Genomic DNA, 25,400 nt, shown 5'->3' with positions numbered 1-25,400 from the left:
TCTTGTGCCCATAAAAGGCACATTTATTGTCCGATTTTGTCAAAATTTTGTTCGGCCCTTCGATATCCTTCTTCAATTTGGCTCAGATCGGTCCACATTTGGATATAGCTGCCATATAGAACGATCCCTCGATTCAAGGCTTTGAACCCGTAAAAGGCGCATTTATTGGTCGTTTTCGCCGAAATTTAATATAATATATAAATTAATATAGCTGTCATATAGACCGATCCTCTGATATAGGGTCTTAGGCCCATAAAAGCCACATTTATTATCCGATTTTGTTGAAATTTGGGACGGTGAGTTGTGTTAGGCCCTTCGACATTCTTTTTTAATTTGGCTCAGATCGGTCCATATTTGGATATAGCTGCCATATAGACCGATCTCCCGATTTAGGGTCTTAGGCCCATAAAAGCCACATTTATTGTCCAATTTTGCTGAAATTTGGGACGGTGAGTTGGGGTAGGCCCTCCGACATCCTTCGTCAATGTGGCCCAGATCGGTCCAGATTTGGATATAGCTGCCATATAGACCAATTTCTCGGTTTTAGGTTTTGGAGCCATAAAAGGTGCATTTATTGTCCGATATCGCTAAAATTTGAGACAGTGAGTTGTCTTAGATCCTTCGACGTCTGTCTTCATTTTGGTCTTGATCAGTTCAGATTTTTATATAGCTGCCAAATAGACCGATCTCTCGGTTTTAGGTTTTGGGGTCATAAAAAGCGCATTTATTGTCCGATATGGCTGAGATTCGAGACAATGAGTAGTTTTAGATCCTTCGACGTTCTACTTCAATTTGGCGCAGATCGGTTCAGATTTCAATATATAGCTGCCATATAGACCGATCTCTCGATTTAAGGTTTTGGTCCCATAAAAGGCGCATTTATTGTCCGATTTCGCCGAAATTTGTCCTGTCAAATAGACCGATATCTTGATTTAAAGTCTTGGCCTGATTTCAATGAAATTTAACACAGTGACTTATATTAGGCTTTTCGACATCTGTGTCGTATATGGTTCAGATGGGGTTATTTTTGGATAAAGCTACTAAATGGACCAATATTTTGTTATACGTAATTGAACAATGACTTATACTTGTTAGTATTTGGTCCAAATCGAAACATATTTTGATGTAACTGCTATGGGGTATAAGGTATGCAATTTTCACCGGATTTTGATGAAGCCAAACTTAACGCCTTTTTACTTGTTACATGTTCAAATGTACATGAGCTATATCAAATGATTGACCAATATGGACCCAAGAAATCTAATCGGAAATCGGTTTATATCGCGCCTATATCAGGTTTTGGACTGATCTAGGTCATATTTGGCACAGTTGTTGGAAGTCACACCAAAACGATAAGTAAAATGTTTCAGGCAAATCGGATAAGAATTGCGCTCTCTAGAAGCTCAAGAAGCCTAATCGGGAGATCGGTTTATATGGCAGCTACATCAGGTTATTGACCAATTTGATCTAGCCATGTCCGTCCGTCTGTCCGTTCGTCTATCCGTCCGTCTATCCATCCGTCCGTCTGTCCGTCCGTCTGTCCGTCCATCTGTCCGTCCGTCTGTCCATCCGTCTGTCTGTCCGTCCGTCTATCTGTCCCCGAATATGACTTCCTGAGTCCTTAGAACGCTCAGTTTTCATCCGATGTGGCAGAAATTTGAGAGAAGGACTTGAGTTATGACTTCTAAAATTCATGCCCAAAATGATTCGCATCGGCCTATAAACAGATAGAGCCGCCATATAAACCGATTCCCGGATTTGAGCTCTTCAGCCTTTAGAAGTTTTCACCTGAATTGGCTGAAATTTGACCCCCAATCTTATCTTATGACTTAAAGCATAGGTTAGGTTAGGTTTGGTTAGGTTTTAGTGGCAGTCTGTCATCAGACTCATTTAGACGTTCTCGTTTATTGTGATACCACAGGAACAGAAGAAGGAAGATGCTTTCTTGTTCTTACCGTTGAACCATCCAGATCGACTTAAAAAGCCCAATAACTTGCGAATGTTCACATCCGCTAAATCAAACAGGTCCTCAAAGAAATGAGAACCTAATGTCGAACTCCTTCTGAATGCAAGTTCGGGACACACACACACAGAAGGCGTTCTATAGTCTTCTTTTTCGATGTCCCCACAGCTTCTGCAAAAGTCGTTGTTGGAGACCTTCAGTCTGTCAGCATGTTTTCCGATTAAACAGTGACCTGTCATGATGGACACAATGACAGTGATGTCTGTTCTAGCCAACGAAAGCAAAGCGGTAGACCTCTTTGACCTCTTCAAATCTAGATTAGGCCACATATTTAGTTTTGCAATGCTCACAGCCGCCTCTTTGTGACCATCTATCGTTCGTTGTCCTTCGGGCCTGGTTTTTTTTTACTTTTATCCAAGTCGGTCAATATGGTGACATAGGATCCCCCTAAGTACCAACATCCCGATATGACTTCTGGAGAGCAAAATAATTCATTTGTAAATAATGTTTGCGCAAATTTTTAATTGCCGCCCATATTGCATCTAAGAAGTCATAAGAAGCCCATTTACTGGAGGACCAATGATTGCGGTCATCCAGATAAACCTCCACCGAAGCGAGACAGCTACATACGCTCTGATGGAGAAAATCAGCAAGGCCAAGATTCGTACTGCCTTAACTCAGGAGCCATGGACGACCCGGAACCAAGTTTCTGAACTGAACCATATCAACTACCAATTATCCTATGCAAACACTGGTACTCGGCCGGGGACCTGGTTTATTTGTCATAAGGAGACGATGGCATCACTTTATCTGCCTTATGATTCTCCGGCACCGACACCCACATCGGAGCTGCAACAGCTGGTGAGGAAAGCAAAACTGACAGGAAATGAGGAACGAATAGTGTGCGATGCGAACTCTCACCACATTTCGTGGGGTCCCCATGGAATACTCTTTCTATGACCATCGCTATATTAGGTTCCGATAAGCTTCCGGAATAAGTTGAAAACCAACTTGACAAAATTTGGTGACAGAATTCTTGAGGAGCTTCAAACCATTTAAGTCACTCGGACTTGATGGAATATATCCGGCATTACTACAGAAGGTGGCAGACTATCTGGCTCACCACCTGGCCAATATATTCACAGCATGCCTGGGACATATACTCCGAAAGCCTTACAAGAGGCAAGGATGGCATTAATACCCAAGCCCGGCAAGGCATGTTATGCGACACCAAAGACCTACAGACCTATCAACCTTACGTCCTTTCTGCTCAAAACCATGGAACGTATTGTGGGCACCATGATAAAGAGTAGAACATCCAGCGAACTGAATCCTTAGACCAGTACCAGGTGGACCCGGTCCTTAGAGACTGGATAAACCATATGCTAAGGAACAGGTGGATAAAATGTGTGTCCCATGATATTAATATACGGTAGAGAGTTGCCACTCCCTCCCTTATATTGCACGCCACTGGGGGGCATTTTATCGACTCCTATGGGTGACCACCATAAATGACCTATTAAGGACTGACTGAAGAGAGACTTGAACCCGTCTGCTACGCAGACGATGTTATAATACTTCTCAAGCATAAGAATCCTACCCAGCTATGCAGAAGGGCCGAAAGGGTCTTGCATATGGCATATGACTGGCCTAAACTAGAGGTCTCAATATTAATCTAGAGAAGACAGAAATACACCTGTTCTCGGGCCAATTTAACGCACCACGTTTCCTCAATAAAACAATTTCGATTTCTGACAAGGTCAAATACTTAGGAGCGATCTTGTGTAGGAAACTTAATTGGATGTGTCACATTCAGGAGCGTACTGAGAAGGCTCACAGATGTTGGGCAATATGTAGACGGGCCGAAACTCGAAATCGGGCCTGAATCCGAATATAGTCCGGTGGTGTGCTACAGGAGTGTGATTAGACCAAAATATACTTACGCCTCAGTAGTTTGGTGAACTGTAATGGAGAGAAAGTGCAACGTAAGGATAATACAACAGATTCAGAGGACATGTTGTCTTGGCATAGGTGGAGCGATGAGGACCACTCCTCACTCCTAGGGCAATGGAAACCTCTCGAGACATCCGACCACACACACATTCTAGACATCCGACCCATAGACACACAGATAAAGTGTGAGGCAGCCATTACGGCTCTGAGATTTAAGGCGATGGGAGAAGCTCATACCATCACGGTAATCAAGGCGACGACAGGAAACCGTCTGTCCGTCTGTCTGTTGAAATCACGCTACAGTCTTTAAAAATTGAGATATTGAGCTGAAACTTTGTACAGGTTCGTTTTTTGCCCGTAAACAGGTTAAGTTCGAAGATGGGCTAAATCGGACTATATCTTGATGTAGGCCCCATCTACACCGATCCGCCGATTTAGGGTCTTAGGCCCATAAAAGCCACATTTATTATCCGATTTTGCTAAAATTTAGGACAGTGAGTTGTGTTAGGCCCTTCGATATGCTTCGTCAATTTGCCCAGATCGGTCCAGATATGGATATAGCTACCATATAGACCGATCTGCCGATTTAGGTTCTTAGGCCCATAAAAGCCAAATTTCTTATCCGATTTTGCTGAAATTTAAGGCAGTGAATTGCCCCAGGCCTTTCGAACTTCTTCTTTAATTTGGCCCAGATCGGTCCAGATTTGGATATAGCTGCCATGTAGACCGATCTCTAAATTTAAGGTTTTGAGCCAATAAAAGGCGCATTTATTGTCCGATATGGCCGAAATTTGGGACAGTGAGTTGTGTTAGGCTATCCGATTCCTTCGTCAATTTGGCCCAGATTGGTCCAGATTTGGATATAGCTGTCATATAGAACGATCTCTCGGTTTTCGATTTTGGGCCCATAAAAGGCGCATTTATTGTCCGATTTCGCCGAAATTTGGGACAGTGAGTTGCGTTAGGCTCATCGAAGTCCTTCTTTAATTTGGCCCAGGTCGGTGCAGATTTGGATATAGCTGCCATATAGACCGATCTCTCGATTTAAGGTTTTGGGCCCATAAAAGGCGCATTTATTGTCCGATTTCGCCGAAATTTGGGACAGTGAGTTGTGATAGGCTCTCCGACATTTTTATTTTTAGATATAGTTACTAAAGAGACCAGTATTTGCTTATACACAATTGATCCAAATCGGAGCATATTTCAATATAACTGCTATGGGACATAAGGTATGCAATTTACACCGGATTTCAACGAAAGGTGGTGGGTAACCAAAGTTCGGAACTTAACGCCGTTTTACTTGTTTCAAACTAACCTCAAAAAATTCATCGCGCGCTTCATTCATTTGACCGACTAAGCTCATTTTTGGCTCAATGAGTCAGCAAGTTAGCAGAATTGGCGATTTTTGGAGTGAAGATCAGCCAGATGCATTGCAAGAGCTACAAATGGATCCGGAAAAAGCCACAGTTTGGTGACATCGTTGGACCGTACTTCTTCAAAGAGGGTGACAATCGTAACGTAATTGTGAATGGTGAGCGCTATTGTGAGATGATATAGAACTATTTTGTACCCAAAGTGCAAGAGTTGGATTTGCATGACATGTGGTTTCAACAAGACGGCGCCATATGCCCCGCAGCACGCCTAACAATGGACTTATTGAGAGGCGAGTTCACATTTGGACCGGTCAATTGGCCGCCTAGATCGTGCGATTTAACGCCTTTAGACTTTTTTTGTGGGGCTATGTTAAAGCTCATGTCTATACAGACGAGCGCGCTTCAATTGACGCATTGGAAGACAACATTGAAGCATTTATTCGTGAGATACCGGCCGAAATGTTGGAAAGAGTATACCAAAATTGAACTAAGCGGTTGTGAATTATTTGCAAAATTAATAAATATTATCGTTCTATCCAGTATAAGATTTTGTTAATAGCAAGGTTTTCTTTCAGTTATTACTCGTTGACTGCACCCGGAGTCATCCAATCAAATAGGAAATACATGGTGGTTGTATCTCTTCACGAGGCAACTGAACCTGCAAAAATAAACATAAAAATTCAAGGCCCATATTATCACTTGGAATCTGATGTTTATCTAAAACCATATGAAACACAAGCTATTGTTTTTGTACCACAAAAACTAGTGAGCGGTGTTCACAAGCTGATTGTTGAAGGAATGAGTGGAGTTATTTTCCGGAATGAAAGCATGCTTATTTCGATACCAGATGCTGGTCCGAAAATTTATATCCAAACCGACAAGGCAGTATTTAAGCCCGGCGATGAAGTTAAGTTTCGAGTCATAATTTTAGATGAACATACGCGGCCTCTGAAGGTAGCAGAACCGATACGAATTGATATTTTGGTAAGTAATAGGAATATATAAAGTATCAAAAATTACTCTTACCATTTAAAGTTACGGTAAATGGCTTAGCAGGATTTATTTTATTATTGTAAAAGCGCATACCTCTGCCGAAAAGGCCGTAACATACATTCATCCTGTAGTCGGGTATCTCGGAGTAATCCTCCGAACCCGTCGCCTTGAGCCTAAGTCTCATCCTCCCCTTGGAGATATCTTAGAATAGCAATGCCTCATGCTACTAAAACATAGCATACGTCTCCCCCATTTCTCATTCCGAGAAGGCAAATCCTGAAGATTCTATCCTGCACAGGACTAGGTGTTTGATAGTGTGAAACCTTGCTCAATATTCAGAATAGAACTGAAGCCGTACTCATTCTTCTTCAGCAAGTCTAGTTCTCTCAGCCTAGGTGCAACCTTGGCGGCATAGTTCCGAATTGCTTCAAAACCCTCCAGTGATGTGGACCTTAACACTAACGTGATTCCGTGACTTTGAATAAGTCTTTGAACCCTTTGAAACTGCCCGGTACAAGACCTTCTTTCAACAGCCTTCCACCACACGAGTGCTATATATGCCAACACCACTCTCATAGTGGCCGTGTACATCCACCAAATCATTTCGCTTCGTACCGAACATCCTCTTGTAGTAGTGGACGACTCACAGTGACTTTTGGCTTCGTTCCTCCATATTCCTTTTTTGGGTCTGTTTTCACCCTGAAGAGCGCCCTGCCCAATGACGGGAGTCTAAAATCCGAGTGAAGAACCCCAGCTCCATCTAACTTGGGTAAGTCCTCGTTGTCCATTTCGATAGTCTCCCTCTGATCACCACCTCAATTCGCCTTGATCACAGCCTAAACTTGCCTCGAATCAGTAGCACGAGGCACAGTGGGATAGAATCGAAAAAACTTAACTCACTGTACCAAATTTCGGCGACATCGGATAAAAAATGCGCCTTTTATGGGGCCAAGACCTTAAATCGAGAGATCCGTCTATATGGCAGCTATATGCAAATCAAGACCGATCTACACCATATTGCAGAAATATGTCGAGGTACTTAACTTAGCTCACTGTCCCAAATTTCGGGGACATCAGACAATAAATGCGCCTTTTATGGGCCCGAGACCTTAAATCGAGATATCGGTCTATATGGCAGCTATATCCAAATCTGGACCGATCAGAGCCAAATTATAGATGATCGTCGAAGGGCCTAACACAACTCATCGTCCCAAATTATGGCTCAATCCGGCAATAAATGCGCCTTTTATTGGCCTAAGACCCTAAATTGGCGGATCAGTCTATATGACAGCTATATCCAAATCTGAACTGATCTGGACCGAATTGAAGTGCGATATTGAAGGGTCTAACACAACTCTCTCTCCCAAATTTCGGCGAAGTCGGATAATAAATGCGTCTTTTATGGGCCCAAAACCATAAAACGAGAGATCGGTCTATATGGTAGTTATATCCAAATCTGGACCGATCTGGGCCAAATTGCAGAATGATGTCGAAGAGCCTAAAACAACACTCTGTTTTAAATTTTGGCAAAATCGGACTATAAATGGGCCCATATAGGTAACTGCCATATAGACCGGTCTGCCGATTTTGGGTCTTACCCCTACAACAGGCACATTTATTATCCGACTTCGCTGACATTAGAAACAAGGAGTTGCATCAAGACTTTCAACATCTGTCCCGAATATGGCCCAGATCGGGTTACAATTAGATGTAGCTGACATAGAGACCGATCTTCAGCGTAAGGATCTAAAGACCATAAAAGGAGCATTTATTCTTCGATTTTGCTGAAATTTGAAACAGTGAGTTGCCCTAGGTACTTCGACTTCCGACCCGAATATGGTGAATATCGGACAATATTTACATATAGCTGTCATATAGACCGATATGCCGATTTAGGTTCTTAACAGTGAGTTTTATTAGTCCCGTCGATATCCGAACCAAAAATGGTCCATATCGGAACATATTTGGATATCGCTGCCATATAGACCGATCTGCCGATTATGGCTCTTAGGCTTATAACAGGTGCATTTATTACCCAACTTCGTTTAAATTTGGAACAGTGTGTAGTACTAAGACTTGGTCCCATATTTGGACATCAGATTCTAATTCTACACTCAAATACCTTTTATTTAAACCCCACATTCCCTTGGTCATTAAATAAGTCCTTTTTGGGGGTGTTTTGGGGAAGGGGTCCAATAAAAACCACATTTATTATCCGATTTTGCTGAAATTTTGGACAGTAAGTTCTGTTATGCCCTTCGGCATCCTTCGCCAATTTGGCCCATATCGGTCCAGATTTGGATATAGCTGCCATATAGACCGATCCTCCGATTTTGGGACTTAGGCCCATAAAAACCACCTTTATTATCCGATTTTGCTCAATTTGGTCCAGATCGGTCCAGATTTGGGTATAGCTGCCATATTGACCGATCTCTCGGTTTTAGGTTATGGGGTCATAAAAAGCGCATTTATTGTCCGATGTCGCCGCAATTTGGGACAGTGAGTTGTGTTAGGCCCTTAGACATAATTCTTTAATTTCACTCAGATCGGTCCAGGTTTGGATATAGCTGCCATATAGACCGATCTCTCGATTTAATGTTTTGGGACCATAAAAGGCGCATTTATTGTCCGATATTGCTGAAATTTGGGACAGAGAGTTAAGTTAAGCCCCCTCCACATATTGATCGATCAAGATTTCTATATCGCTGCCACATAGACCGATATCTCGATTTAAAGTCTTTGCTGAAATTTGAAACAGTGAGTTGCCCTAGGTACTTCGACTTCCGACCCGAATATGGTGAATATCGGACAATATTTACATATAGCTGTCATATAGACCGATATGCCGATTTAGGTTCTTAACAGTGAGTTTTATTAGTCCCGTCGATATCCGAACCAAAAATGGTCCATATCGGAACATATTTGGATATCGCTGCCATATAGACCGATCTGCCGATTATGGCTCTTAGGCTTATAACAGGTGCATTTATTACCCAACTTCGTTTAAATTTGGAACAGTGTGTAGTACTAAGACTTGGTCCCATATTTTGACATCAGATTCTAATTCTACACTCAAATACCTTTTATTTAAACCCCACATTCCCTTGGTCATTAAATAAGTCCTTTTTGGGGGTGTTTTGGGGAAGGGGTCCACCCCCCAGAAACGTGGTCCCACATTTGGATATCAAATTCGTATTCTACTCGCAAATACCTTTCATTTGAGTCCCATATTGCCATGGTCGGTAAATATGTCCGATTTAGAGGTGTTTTGGGGGTTGGGGTGGTCCCCCTAGCACTTGGTTCGACAAATGGATATCAGATACGTTTTCTTATCCTAAATACCTTTCATTTGAGTCCCATATTGTCGTGATTGGTCTAAATATATGTTTGGTAGGTTTTAGGGTGGGGCTGCCCCCCTAGGTACCCCATCCGAAATTTGGATACCAAATTTTTATTTTTAGGGTACTATATGAGAGCACACAAATTTTCGCTTAAATCGCACCACCCATCTCCGAGATCTGGCGTTTCTGAAAATTAGGGTAAGGGGAGGGTCCGCCCCCCTTCAGATATCAGAAAATGAAGTACCCTATTTTCACCACGGACTCATTATGCACCATCTGTGAAAATTTGAAGAAAATCGGTTCAGCCCTTTCTGAGTCTGAGAAACAAACAAACAATTGATTTTTATATAGAAGATTATATTGTTGTAAAACTTGGAGCTTGACATAAGGGACTACCTGTAAAGTTCAAGTTTTTATAAATAGCCTCCTACGACAAGTACTTCTTGTTTTCTGGCCAAACCTCATGTATTTCAAATGAAGAATTGCAAGTAAGGACAAACACTTCCCCCGTCCATGTAGAAATCCGGAAGAGAAAATGGACTTGGTTGGGTCATTTCCAGCGGCGACCGCTCAGTGATATAACGAGAAATGTCTTGGACTGGAACCTGCAAGGCGGCGATGTAGGGGACGTCCGAAAACCACATGAATCCGCTGTGGGAAAAAAGAGTTGGAACAACCCATGTATCGTTGATAAACTCAACTTGAATCGGAAAGCACTCATCGATGTATGAAAAGTTTGCCCCTGCTCGGTTGGCGGGCAAATTTTTACTCTACTACCCAATGCCTTTCTTTTGAGCCTCATATTACTGTATTGGTATATATTTTGGGGTTTAGGGGGTATTTCGGAAGTGGTCACTTGGCCATCACAGTAAATATAAGATGCGTGTTCAACTTTCAGAAACATTTCGTATGAGTCCCATAATGGCATGATTGGTAAATAAGTTGTGTTTGAAGGTGGGCTAGACCTCAGAGCCTTTGTCCCGAAAATGATTATAAATTTCCCTAAAATCAATAAATTTCATCCTTAAATAGCTTTTATTTAATAGGGAGGTATTTTAGGGTGGGGCAGCTCCCCACACACATAGCTCTATATTGTCGTGATTGGTCTATAAATTCATTTGGCAGGTGTTTTGGGGCTGGGAAGGCCACCGACACTTTGCCCTGAAAATAGATTTCAAATGTTCTTTATGTAATGTAATATGTTCTTTACTCTCAAATACCGTTGATTTGAGCTCCATATTGCTATAGTCGGAAATGAAGTTCAGTTTAAGGGGTGATTTAGGGCGTACCCGCAAAATTGGGGGTGAGTCAACCTCCCATTACTTAAACCTAATTTTTTAATGCCATATTTGTAATCTACTGCCGGATACTTATCATTTGAGTCCCATATTGATAGGAACGTCGAATATTTCAGTTTAGAAGAGTTTTTGGTTTGGGGCGGCCCGCTGGATACTTGGACCCAATATTGAATATGATATTCATTTTCTAGCCTCCAATACCTTTCATTTGATACCCATATTGTGCCCATCAGTCCTCTTTTGGTTTTGCGTGGCGTATTTGGTGTAAGGGGGAGGGTCAGCCACCTTCCGATATCTTAAAATTATATAACCTATGTTTCCTTTTTTTTATTCTACGAAATCGAGTCTCTTATGGTCATGATGGGTCATATGCCCATTTGGGGAAATTTTAGGGGGTGGATTGACCCCCTACACTTCGATCTGATTATGTATGCCAGATTAGTAGTTTACTCCCGAATACCTTTCATATAAGCCCCATATTGATGTGGACGACCAATTTTTCTGTTTTTAGACATTTTGGGGTGAGGGCGACTTCCTGGGTTCTTGGACCCAATTTTTAATACCATATTCGTATTCTACTCTTCAATACCTTTCATTTGATATCCATATTGTCTTTAACGGTCCACTTGTGATTTTGGGTGGTATTTTTGGGGTAACGGGGAGGGTCCGCCCCCTTCCGATATCAAAAAATTTGGTAACCTATTTTCACCACCGGATCATTATGCATCATCAATGAACATTTCAAGAAAATCATTTCAGCCGTTTCTGAGTCTATAAGGAATATACAAACAAACACAAATTGATTATTATACCCACCACCGAAGGATGGGGTATATTCATTTTGTCATTCCGTTTGAAACACATCGAAATATCTATTTCCGACCCTATAAAGTATATATATTCTTGATCAGCGTAAAAATCTAAGACGATCTAGACATGTCCGTCGGTCTGTCTGTTGAAATCACGCTACAGTCTTCAAAAATAGAGATATTGAGCTGAAACTTTGCACAGATTCTTGTTTTGTGCCAAAGCAGGCTAAGTCGGAAGATGGGGTATACCGGACTATATCTTCATATAGCCCCCATATAGACCAATCCGACGATTAAGGGTCTTAGGCCAATAAAAACCACATTTATTATCCGATTTTGCTGAAATTTTGGACAGTAAGTTCTGTTATGCCCTTCGGAATCCTTCGCCAATTTGGCCCATATCGGTCCAGATTTGGATATAGCTGCCATATAGACCGATCCTCCGATTTTGGGTCTTAGGCCCATAAAAACCACCTTTATTATCCGATTTTGCTGAAATTTTGGACAGTAAGTTATGTTATGCCCTTCGACATCCTTCGTCAATTTGGTCCAGATCGGTCCAGATTTGGGTATAGCTGCCATATAGACCGATCTCTCGGTTTTAGGTTATGGGGTCATAAAAAGCGCATTTATTGTCCGATGTCGCCGCAATTTGGGACAGTGAGTTGTGTTAGGCCCTTAGACATAATTCTTTAATTTCACTCAGATCGGTCCAGGTTTGGATATAGCTGCCATATAGACCGATCTCTCGATTTAATGTTTTGGGACCATAAAAGGCGCATTTATTGTCCGATATTGCTGAAATTTGGGACAGAGAGTTAAGTTAAGCCCCCTCTACATATTGATCGATCAAGATTTGTATATCGCTGCCACATAGACCGATATCTCGATTTAAAGTCTTGGCCCCAAAAAAGGCGTATTTGTAATTCGAGTTAACTGAAATTTGACACATTGCCTTATGATAGGCTTTTCGACATCCATCTGGTATATGGTTCAGATCGGTTTATTTTAAGATATAGCTACCAAAAAGACCAATATTTTGTTATACACAATTGAACAATGACTTGTACCGATATTAGTATTTGATCCAAATCGGATCATATTTCGGAATAACTGCTATGGGACATAAGGTAGGGTATTTTCACCGGATTTTGATGAAAGGTGGTTTACATATATTCCCGAGGTGGTGGGTATCCAAAGTTCGGTCCGGCCGAACTTAACGCCTTTTTACTTGTTATATATAAGAACATATATACTTGTTTGCCTATATTCAAATATCGGACAAACAACCTGCCGAATGCGATCCTTGGTGAAGGGTATATAAAACTCGACCCGTCCGAACTTAGCATGCTTTTATTTGTTTTTTCTCCTTACTTTCAGGACGACAAACGCAATCGAGTGAAACAATTCAAGGACATCTCACTGGTAAAAGGTGTCTACAAAAATAAATTTCAACTCTCCGAATATCCAGTGATGGGCACGTGGAAAATTTCTGTTTCTATCAGAGGAAAATATGATTTTGCTGCATCGAAAACCATAAAAGTACAAAAATATATTTTGCCTAAATTTAGTTTGTACGTCGACACTGATCGAGTTTGTTTGAAAAGTAATTGTCATATAAAAGCAGTGGTCTATGGAAAATATACATTTGAAAAATATGTGGAGGGTGAATTAACCGTAAAATTTACTGGGCTGAATCGTGGAGGCGACAAATTAATCCAGGAAAAACATATGTATATCAATGGTATACTTACCTTAGATTACCACTTTGATGAAAAAGATTTAGAGGGTTGCTATGGCATGCACTTATACGCGGAATTAAGAGAAAAACATACGGGCGAGATGCAGTCAAATAAAGAATATATACATCTGGAAATGAATAACCATCAAATTTATGTGGATGATAAAGAAATAGAATTTAAAAATGGCCGACCATTTCGCTTAAAGGTCCATGTGAATCATTGGAATGGCTGGCCAGTTGAAGATGCAACAAAACCTGTCGTTATGACATATGGATCCAAGAAATACACTTCTCAGCTTAATGGTGGAGGGGTAGCGATCTTCGAGTTTGAACAGCAGGTCAATGAAGATCAAGTCTTTCAGTACGAGGATACCTCATATACCCTGCATGGTGTGTTGTCAGATGCTACTCTGGGCAAGAAGAAAACCGAGTCATATTTCCGATTAACTATAAAGGGGGATAGGTAAGTCGAAATTAGCATAGCACATATCATTGACTACATAGTATAATATATATAGCTATAGCGGTCCTCTATCGCTTTTGGTACAGTGTAAGCCTGCCAGTGCCGCGGTTGTCAGTGCGACCGACACTACCGAATATATGACACATATCCACTGGCAATAAGTTAACTTGAATAGCGGGAAACTTGGAAAGGCCTCACATTTATAAACCTTACGCAAGGCCTGTAATTCAATGTCAAACAATCTCTACTTTGTATTCAATATTTTCACTTTTCAAATGCACTTCATTCAAAAGCCCTTCTATGCGAGCATTTCTCAGCTATGAGTTCATCATGTCGTTGCACAAGTAAACAAAACAAGTAAAAAGGCATTAAGTTCGGCCGGACCGCACTTTGGATACCCACCACCTAGGGTGTATATGTAAACCCCCTTTTGTCACAGTCCGGTGAAAACTGGATAACTCAAATTTGGCACTGACATTGAGTGGTCTAATAAATATAAGTCATGGTTCATTTTTGAAGAACCAAATATTGGTCTTTTTGGCACATATATCCAAATATAAACCGATCTGAACCATAAAGGACTCGGATGTCGAAAAGCCCAATATAAGTCACTGTGTCAAATTTCAACGAAATCGAATAATAAATGCGCTTTTTATAGGGCCAAGATTTTAAATCGAAAAATCTCACTATATGGCATCTATAATCCCAAATCTGGACCGATCTGGACCAAATTATATAGGGGCATAATAAACATCCTATTTTGTTATAACTCCACTACTATATCCGTAGATATATCTTAATAGGGGCTGGTATCGATCATATTTTATTCAGATCCCGAGAACTCATATACAAGTCACATTTTCAGACAAATAAATCTGCTTTTAATAGGATTAAAACAGTCGGAAAGTTTAGCCTCCACGAGATAAGATCCAGTAATGGGAGGCACAAGATTTCAACAAAACAAGTAAAAAGGCGTTAAGTTCGGCCGGGCCGAACTTTGGATACCCACCGCCTCGGGTATATATGTAACCCACCTTTCATCAAAATCCCGTGAAAATTGCATACCTTATATCCCATAGCAGTTATATCGAAATATGATTCGATTTGGACCAAATACTAATAAGTACCTTAGCTATAAATAAAAATAAACCGATCTGAACCATATACGACACGGATGTCGAAAAGCCCAATATACTGTGTCAAATTTCAGCGACGTCGGGTTATAAATGCGCCTTTTATGGGGCCAAGACTTTAAATCGAAACATCGGTCGTCATGTAGACCGATATATATATGTAGCTATATCCAAATCTAGACCGATCTAGACCAAATTGCAGAAAAATGCCGAAGAGCCTAACACAAAGCATTGTCCAAAATTTCGCGAAATCGGACAATAAATGTGTCTTTTATGGGCCCAAAACCTTAAATCGAGATATCGGTCTTTATGGCAGCTATATTGAAATCCGGACCGATCTGGGCCAAATTGAAGACGTCGAAGAGCCTAACCAAACTCACTGTCTTAAATTTCAGCGACATCGGACAAAAAATGCGCCTTTTATGGGCCCAAAACCTAAAACCGAAATATCGGTCTTTTTGACAGCTATATCCAAATCTACACCGATCTGTGCCATATTGCAGAAGTATGTCAAGGGGCTTAACTTTACTCACTGTCTCAAATTTCAGCGACATCCGACATTAAATACGCTTTTAATGGCCTCAAAACCTTAAATTGAGAAATCGGTCTATATGGCAGCTTTATCCAAATGTGATCCGATCATGGCCAAATTTGAAGAAAGCTATCGAAGAGCCTAAAACTCTCACAACTCACTGTCCCCAATTTCGGCAAAAATGGATAGTAAATGTGGATTTTATGGGCCTAAGACCCTAAATGGGAGAATCGGTCTATATGGCAGTTATATCCAAATCTGGACCGACCTGAGCCAAATTGGCGAAGGATGTCGAAGGGCCTAACATAACTCACTGTCCCAAATTTCTTCAAAATCGGATAATAAATGTGGCTTATATTATATTGTATTGGCCTAAGACCCTAAATCGGAGGATCGGTGTATATGGCAGGTACATCCAAATCTAGACCAATCTGAGCACAATTGACGAAGAATGTCGAAGAGCCTAACACAAATCTTTGTTCCAAATTTCAATAAAATCGGATAATAAATGTGACTTTATGGGCGTAAGACCCTATATCGGAGGATCAGTCTATATGGCAGCTATATCCAAATCTGGACCGATCTGGGCCAAATTGGCGAAGGATGTCGTAGGGCCTAATATAACTCACTGTCCCAAATTTCTTCAAAATCGGATAATAAATGTGGCTTATATTATATTGTATTAGCCTAAGGCCCTAAATCGGCGGATCCGTCTATATGGTGCCTTTATCAAGATATGGTCCGATATAGCCCATCTTCGAACTTAACCTGCTTATGGAAAAAAAAAAAATCTGTGCGAAGTTTCAGCTCAATATCTCTTTTTTTGGATACTGTAGCGCGATTTCAACAGATAGACGGACAGACATGTCTAGATCGTCTTAGATTTTTACGCTGATCAAGAATATATAGACTTTATAGGGTCGGAAATGGATACTTCGATGTGTTGCAAACGGAATGACAAAATGAATACACCCCCATCCTTCGGTGGTGGGTATAAAAATATTCACAAAGCCATATGGCTGTCACCCGATCAAGACACGAGAAACCAAATTGATCACGTTGTGATAGATGGAAGGCATTCATCCAGAAGATGTGTTAGATGTACGATCGATTCGTGGAGCGAATATAGATTCGGATCATTACCTTGTTGCAGCATAGGTTCGCACCCGTTTGAACATGGCGAGGAAAGTACGACCTGACACTGCAGGGAAGCTGGACATTGAAAAGCTACAAACACAACAAATGGCAATGGCATACTCCACTCGGCATACTCCACTCGACTGACCCAACTGCTTGATGAAAGCATTCCTTGTTCCGAAGATTCAATAGCGCATTGGCAAACTATTGCCCATTCCCTGGAAAATGCCGCGAAATCCGTACTTGGGTACCGGAAGCCTCCCCCATGAAACCCATGGTACGACCAAGAGTGTCGAGATGCTACTGAAGCCAAGAATGCGGCATATAGAGCAGCCCTGCAATCAGCAGCAACACGCCAGAAAAGGAGAGAGGAGAAACGTCCATTCCGCAGAAAGATATATACGATTGAGATATACAGGAGTCAGAATAAAGTTCGGAAATTCGACCAAAGAATTAAACATCAAACCGATGGCTTTGATGCAGGCACATCCTCCTGCAGAGACAAAAAAGGAAATCTGGTAACTGACACAGATAACATAGCTGAGGATATGGAAAGAATATTTTACCCAACTTCTAGTGTCCGATGTTGGCGGCGAAGAGGATAGAGCAGAATCAATCCCTGATGATGGTATAGAATATTTACCTCCTCGTCAGAATGAGGGCCAAGTAGCAGTGACCCGATTAAAGAACAAAAAGGCAGCAGTAGCTGACGGGGTACCCGCTGAACTATTTAAGACCGAAGGCGACACCCTGATAAGGCGTATGCATCAGCTTATCTGCGCAATCTGGCTAGAAGAACGCATACCCCATGGGAACCTCAACATACTATGTCCCGTACACAAGAAAGGAGACATGATGGAATGTGCCAACTACAGAGGAATAAGTCTCCTCCCCATCGATACTTTCGAGCGTACTGTGTGAAAGATTAAAGCCTAAATTCAATGAGATAATTGGGCTCTATCATCGCGGCTTTAGACCAGGTAAATCCACCCTAGACCAAATATTCACTCTGCGCCAAATCCTGGAAAACACCCGAGAAGGACAAATCAACACCTACCATCTCTTCGTTGACTACAAAGTCGTCTTCGATACTCCTTTACGTTCAAAGGTATTTCAAGCCATGTCTGAGTTTGGTATCCCTGCAAAATTAATAAGACTCTGCAGGAGTCCGCGTTCCTCAGTAAGAATAGGAAAGAATCTCTCCGAACTATTTAATACCAAACGAGGTTTCAGACAAGGAGACAGCCTCTAGTGTGATCTCTTTAATATCCTGCTGGAGAAGATTATACGAGATGCAGATGTGAATAGATATGGCACACTAATCACAAGAGAACACATGCTGCTCGCCTATGCCGACGACATCGATATCATAGGTCGGTCACCGGATGTAGTAACTGCAGCGTTTGAAAGAATCGAAGGGAAGTCAATGAAAATGGGTCTGACAGTAAATGGAGATAAGACGTAATGGATGGTTTCAACTCCCAAAAAGCCTTGCACAACCAAGCAGATAAAGAAAATGGAGAACGATGGGAACCACAACTTTGAGACAGTCAGTAACTTTATCTACCTCGGCACCGCCGTAACAGAAACGAATGACACCAGTTTTGAGATTAAGCGAAGACTAGTACTGGCAAACAGATGCTACTTTGGACTAAGTAAGCAGTTTAGAAACAAGACCCACTCCTTTCTACTCAAAACCATGGAACGTATTGTGGACCCCCATGATAAAGAGTATGACACCCAGCGAACTGCTCATATACAAAAAACATGCCTACATCAAGGAAGTGTGGGTGGAGATTGCCCTGTACGAGGTTGTGCATAAAATAGTAGAATCCTTCGATGCTAAAACGTACTCGCCAGTGAGTGAGACTATGCATTGACATCAAGGGGGCTTTTAACAATGTGCGGACCGACACACTGATCTAATCGTTAGACCAGTACCGGGTGGACCTGGTCCTTAGAGACTGGATATACCATATGCTAAGAAACAGGTGGATAAATTGAGTATCCCATGATATAAATGTAAGAGAGAAAGTGGCCCAAGGCACGCCATAGGGGGGAATTTTATTACCACTCCTGTGGGTGACCACCATAAATGACCTATTACGGATGCTGACTGAGGAGGGATTTGAACCCGTCTGCTAGGCAGACGATGTTATAATACTTTTGGGGTATGGATCCGAACAAGCTATGCAGAAGGGCCGAAAGGGTCTTGCATATGGTATATGACTGGGCTAGACCCAGAGGTCTTAATGTTAACTTAGAAAAGACTGAAATATGCCTGTTCACGAGAAAGACGGAGGTGGGTCAATTTAACGCACCACGTTTCCTCAATAAGACGATTACGATATCTGGCAAGGTCAAATACTTAGGTGTAATCTTGGACAGGAAACTGAATTGGAAGTGTCATATTCAGGAGCGTACTGAGAATGCTCACATATGTTGGGTACTATTTAGACGGGCTGTAGGCTCGAAAGGGGGATGAATCCGAGTATAGTCCACTGGCTCTGCAGGGGCGTGATTAGACCAATACTTACTTACGCCTCAGTAGTTTGATGGACTGCGACGGAGAAAAAGTGCCACATAAGGACCATACAACAGGTTCAGAGAACATATTGTCTTGGCGTAGGCAAAGCGATGAGGACCACTCCCACTAGGGCACTGGAGACTATTCTAAAAAATCTAACCCATCGACAGATTAAGTGTGAGGCAACAACTGTGGCTATGAGACTTAAGGCGATGGGATAATGGATTGAGGATGGAAGCAGCTCATACCATCTCGGTATAATCATGGCGACGATAGGAAACCTGGAAGGAAGGGAAGAGGTTTCCGATCGGATGCCTGTGATGAACCTTGAGGTCGACTGCGAGGCACTGCTGCCAGCGGCACAGTCTTGGATTGACGGAACCCTAGTATTGCCATCTGGAAGATAATGTTACACGGATGAATCAAATCTAGAGGGCAGAGTGGGCCTGGGGGTATATATTGAGGACCCCGGGTACTGAGATCTGTTTTAGACTGCCTGACCATAATACGGTACTGCAGGCGGAGATCCGGACGATCACGGAATGCGTGAAGTGGTGTGGTTCTAATGCGAGGACGTCGAGTCTGAACATCTTTACCGACAGTAAAATTGCCATAAGGGCAATAACAACCAGAAAGGTCAAGTCACGAACAGTCTTGCAGTGTAAGAAGGAGATTAACGGCTTAGGTGTATGACTATAGTGGCATGGTGCGGATTAATATCCGCCCTTCTAAATACCCAGCATCGAAGGATGGGGGTATATTAATTTTGTCATGCCGTTTGCAACACATCCAAATATCCATTTCCGACCCCATAAAGAATATATATTCTTGATCAGGTAAAAATCTAAGACATCTAGCCATGTCCGTCCATCTGTCTGTCTGTTGTAATCACGCTAAAGTCTTTAAAAATATAGGTATTGAGTTGAAACTTTGCACATATTCCTTCTTTGGCCATAAGGAGGTTAAGTTCGAAGATGGGCTATATCGGACTATATCTTGATATAGCCCCCATATAGAGCGATCCGCCGATTTAGGGTCATATGCCCATAAAAGCCACATTTATTATCCGATTTTGCTGAAATTTGGGACAGTGAGTTGTGTTAGGCCCTTCGACATCTGTCTTCAATTTGGCTGAGATCGCTTCAGATTTGATAAAGCTGTCATATAGACCGAACAGCCAAATTATGATCTTAGGCCCATTAAAGCCACATTTATTGTCCGATTTTGCTGATATTTGGCACAGTGCGTCTTTTATGGGCCCAAGACCGATTTAAGGTCGAAGGGTATACATCTTCCTTCAATTTGGCCCAGATCGGTCGAGATTTGGATGTAGCTGCCATATTGACCGATCTCTCGATTTAAGATTTTGGGCCCATTAAAGGCGCATTAATTGTCCGATGTCGCCGAAATTTGGGATAGTGAGTTAAGTCAATCCCCTCGACATGCTTCTGTAAAATGCCACAGATCGGTCCAGGTTTCGATATAGCTGTCATATAGACCAATCTCTCGATTTAAGTTATTTGGGCCCATAAATTCGCATTTATTGTCGGATAACGCCGAAATGTGGGACAGTGTGTTGTGTTAGGCCCTTTCTTCAATTTGGCCCAGATCGGTCCAAATTTGAATATAGCTGCCACATAGACCGACCTTTCGATTTAAGGTTTTGGGACCATAAAAGGTACATTTATTGTCTCATTTCGCCGAAGTTTGGGACAGTGAGTTGTGTTAGGCTCTTCGACATTTTTCTTTAATTTGGCTTAGATCGGTGCAGATTTGGATATAGCTGCCATATAGACCGATCTCTCGATTTAAGGTTTCGGAACCATAAAAGGCGCATTTATTGTCCAATTTCGCCGATTTTTGGGACAGTGAGTTATGTTTAGCCCTTCGACATTCTTCTTGAATTTGGCTCAGATCGGTCCAGATTTGTATATAGCTGCCATATAGACCGATCTCTCGATTTAAGGTTTCGGAACCATAAAAGGCGCATTTATTGTCCGATTTCGCCGATTTTTGGAACAGTGAGTTAAGTTAAGCCCTTCGACATTCTTCTTGAATTTGGCTCAGATCGGTCCAGATTTGTATATAGCTGCCATAGAGACCGATCACTCGATTTAAAGTCTTGGCCCCATAAAAGGTACAGTTATAATCCGATTTCACTAAAATATGGCACATCCGTGTCGTATATGGTTTTCGGCATCCGTGTTGTATAGGGTTCAGATCGGTAAATTTTTAGATATAGCCACTAAAAAGACCAATATTTTGTTATACAATGACTTGTACTTATTAGTATTTGGTCCAAATCTTAATATATTTCGATATACCTGCTATGAGGCATAAGGTATGCATTTTGCACCGGATTTTGACGAATGGTAGTTTACATATTTTCCCGAGGCGGTGGGTATCCAAAGGTCGGCCCGGCCGAAGTTAACGCCTTTTTACTTATTATCAACCTAACCTAACCTAATGCCTTTTTAATAGTTTTTGTTGTACTATACGTTCAAAACCTCCTTTTGCTTACGGTTTTCTGTAAGCCCTACTTTTGGATATGATAAAGGAAGCCTTCATACTTTTGGACACGCCTTTTCAAATAGCAAGGAGTAGGGTAGCCTCTGGCATGTCTTGTGTCTCCACAATTAGGCATTTTAAGAGCAGCTTTTACTAAAGAATTTTTCCGCTGGATGGTTATAATCACAGACGATAAATTGTAATTGATTAATCATGCCTCTCAACGAAAACTATGGCAACTATGAACGACGATTAGAAATCTGACGTTTTCTTTTGTTTCATTCTTAGGAATCACCTAAGAAAGAAGAAAATAGAATTGAGGGAACATAAAAACTGTGGAAAAACTCAAGCAAATTAACAAAAATAAGCGTGATACCGTACAAAAATAAGCGTGATACAGCAGGAAATAAGTCCTGTTTCGGGGTGCTGGTACGTCCTTTCAGATATCTCGCTCCAATGTGGATAATATATGGGTGCTCTTCTCCCAAATACCTTTCATTGGAGCCGCATATTGCTATGTTCGGTACATATGTGCAGTATGGGGATGTTTTTGAGAGTGAGCCGGTTCATTTGGCTGCTGGCTTTGGAGGTGGGGCGGCCCCCTTGGTATCCCACACATCTCCGAGATCTGGCGTTTTTAGAAATAGGATAAAGTGAGGGTCCGCACATTAAAGTTTGGATGTTTGATCTACTTCATTCTCTTGGATTTGATGGTGGATAGGAGTAGGCAAACTCTTTGCCCCAAAAGTGGTTATCAGATTATACTCCACTCCCGAAAATCACATTGGAGCTACATATTGATATCCATATGTGGTTTAAGGAGAGTTTATGAGGTGAGGCGTCCCTGAAACACTTGGCCATGAAACAAATACAGATTTGAGCACCTTTTTGTCATAATCCACAAATATATCTAGTTTGAGGGGTATGCAGGGTGGGGCGGCCACCCACGTACTTACAAACAAACAACAAATTTTGCCCATGAACATTCTACTAAGGAAAAGGGGCAAACTTCTCACATATCAATGAGTGCAGTCGGATTCAAGTTTTAAACTCAATGGTAAGGGTCCTCCTTTTTATAGCCGAGTCCCAAGGGCGTGCCGCAGTGCGACACTTTTTTGGAGAGAAGTTTACATGGCATTGTATCTCATAAATGTTGCCAGCATTAGCCCGTACTTAGCCCTAAACAAGTAAAAGCGTGCTAAGCTCGGCCGGGCCGAATCCTATATACCCTCCACCATGGATCGCATTTGTCGAGCTCTTGCCACGGTATCTCTTTTAAGGCAAACAAAGGATAAAAGAAAATAATTACTATGTTATTGAAACAATATCAAGTTATGGTTCATTTGTCCTAATTGTGCGTGCCAGATTCGTAGTCAAGACCCAAAGACCTTTCATTCGATACCCATTTTGTGATGTTGGACATTTATGTACGTTTTGGGGGTTTTTGGATTGGGGAGGCCCCCTAGACACCTTGGACCAAATTCTCATAACAGATGTGTACTCAGTTTCAAAATATCTTTCATTTGATACCCATACCGTCACAATCGGTAAATATCGCCTGTTGAGGGGTTTTGGGAGGTGGAGACGCACCTCAGACACCAAGAAATGAATTTTTATATAAGCATTGGACTGTACTTTTAAACAGCTTTTATTTGATATCCATATTTTCCCAATCGGTAAATTTGTCCTGCTGGGGGTTTTGGGGAGGTAGGAAGGGCCCTCAGACACCAAAAAATAATTTTTTGTCTCAGATTTGCATTCTACTTTAAAATACCTTTTATTTGATACCAATATCACTTAAAGCGGTTAAAGTGTCCTGTTGGGCGGAGTTTTTGGGGGGTGGGTGCCCCCCCCGACACTTGGGGTAACATTTTAAAGCCCAGTTTGTCCAAAGCAGTGGAGGTGGGCGACCCCCCCCCCCCCCCCCCCCAAAACTTAAGAGTGAAATTTATATACCAAATTCGTACTCTGCTCTTAAATACCTTTCATTTGATACCCATATTGTCTCAAACGGTGCAGATGTCCGTTCGGTTGGGTTTTGAGATGGGGCGCCCCCACCCCAGATTATTTGACCCCAATACCCAAGTACCATAAGGTGGCATACAAAATTTCGCTTAAATCGGTGTATGCATCTCCGAGATCTGGCGTTTTTGAAAATTGGGGTAGGGAGATAGACCGCCCCCACTTCAGATATCAAAAAATACCCTATTTTTACCGGGGGCCCAAACTCTACCATCTGTGAAAATTTCATGAAAATCGGTTCAGCCGTTTTTGAGTCTATACGGAACAGACAAACAAACAAAGCGCAACAAATCTATCTTTATATATTGGGTTGCCCAAAAAGTAATTGCGGATTTTTCATATAGTCGGCGTTGACAAATTTTTTCACAGCTTGTGACTCTGTAATTGCATTCTTTCTTCTGTCAGTTATCAGCTGTTAAAAAAAGTATATTTTATTAAAGTTCATTCTAAGTTCTATTAAAAATGCATTTACTTTCTTTTAAAAAATCCGCAATTACTTTTTGGCCAACCCAATAATTTTCACAGTTCTTCCATCTTCTCTTAGACCGCGTTTTGGAACTGATGTGGAAATTGAAGTTGCCTCCACGATGGAGATGCCGTATTTGATCTATGTTATTATGGCACATTCCAATATTATCCATGCAGATCATATTACATTAGGGCCTAATAAAAAGGTCTACACCATACGCATAACACCAACCATAGAAATGGTCCCCCATTCATTTGTATACGTCTACTATGTACAAAACGGAATATTGCGCTACGAGGAAATACAAATCACCTTACCCCTGGAATTTGAGAATAAAGTAAGTCTGCCGACCATATCATATAATTATATTTATGCAAAACTTATATTTTTATTTTTTCAGATTAGTCTCATAGCCCCAAAAACGGTGAAGCCTGGTGATAACGTCACGCTTCAACTGAATGCTCAGCCGCAATCTCTTGTAGGAATTTTGGCTGTTGATTTAGGCGTATATTTATTGGATAATTCGTACGATCTTCAAAGGGAAACGATTCTTAGTTCGTTGGAAAGCGACCGCTCAAGTATACCTTTATCTGCCTTGGTTTATCCAGGTCTCTTGTCCGGCATCGTTACCCTTACAAATGCGCACTACATATTCGAGCCTTTAGGTCGTAAGTTCTGTTAAATGATTACATTTTTCGATGCGATGAGGATCCCGCCCACTAGGGCACTGGAGACTATTCTAGATATCCGACCCATTGACATACAGATTAAATGTGAGGCAGCCACCGCGGCTATGAGACTTAAGGCTATGGGTGAATGGATTGAGGATGGGAGCAGCTCATACCATCTCGGTATAATCGAGGCGACAATAGGAAAACTGGAAGGAAAGGAAGAGGTTTCCAATCGGATACCTGAGATAAACCTTAAAGTCAAGTGCGAGGCACTGCTGCCATCGGCACAGCCTTGGATTGACGGAACCCTAGAAATGCCATCAGGAAGATCATGTTACACGGATGGATCAAAGCTAGGGGACAGAGTGGGCCTGGGGGTTTACATTGAGAAGCTAGGGACTGCGATCTGTTTTAGACTGCCTGACCATAATACGGTGCTGCAGGGGGAGATCCGGCCGATCACGGAA

The 25,400-nt window shown here is 41.7% G+C and overlaps 1 protein-coding gene across 1 annotated transcript in view; it reads left to right on the top strand.

Annotated features, from left to right (window-relative positions):
- Nucleotides 1–25,400, top strand: part of LOC106084951 (thioester-containing protein 1 allele S1) — a 50,187-nt gene that overhangs the window by 1,148 nt on the left and 23,639 nt on the right. Inside the window, exons 2-5 of the mRNA XM_059364238.1 lie at nucleotides 5,865–6,273; nucleotides 13,111–13,934; nucleotides 24,338–24,599; nucleotides 24,663–24,930. Coding sequence (XP_059220221.1) covers nucleotides 5,865–6,273; nucleotides 13,111–13,934; nucleotides 24,338–24,599; nucleotides 24,663–24,930 — 1,763 coding nt within the window. The remainder of the gene's footprint in view (nucleotides 1–5,864; nucleotides 6,274–13,110; nucleotides 13,935–24,337; nucleotides 24,600–24,662; nucleotides 24,931–25,400) is intronic.

Source organism: Stomoxys calcitrans, chromosome 3 (assembly GCF_963082655.1).
Source record: "Stomoxys calcitrans chromosome 3, idStoCalc2.1, whole genome shotgun sequence".
In the NCBI taxonomy this organism is placed as follows: domain Eukaryota; kingdom Metazoa; phylum Arthropoda; class Insecta; order Diptera; family Muscidae; genus Stomoxys; species Stomoxys calcitrans.
This window is presented reverse-complemented; position numbering and strand designations above follow the sequence as displayed.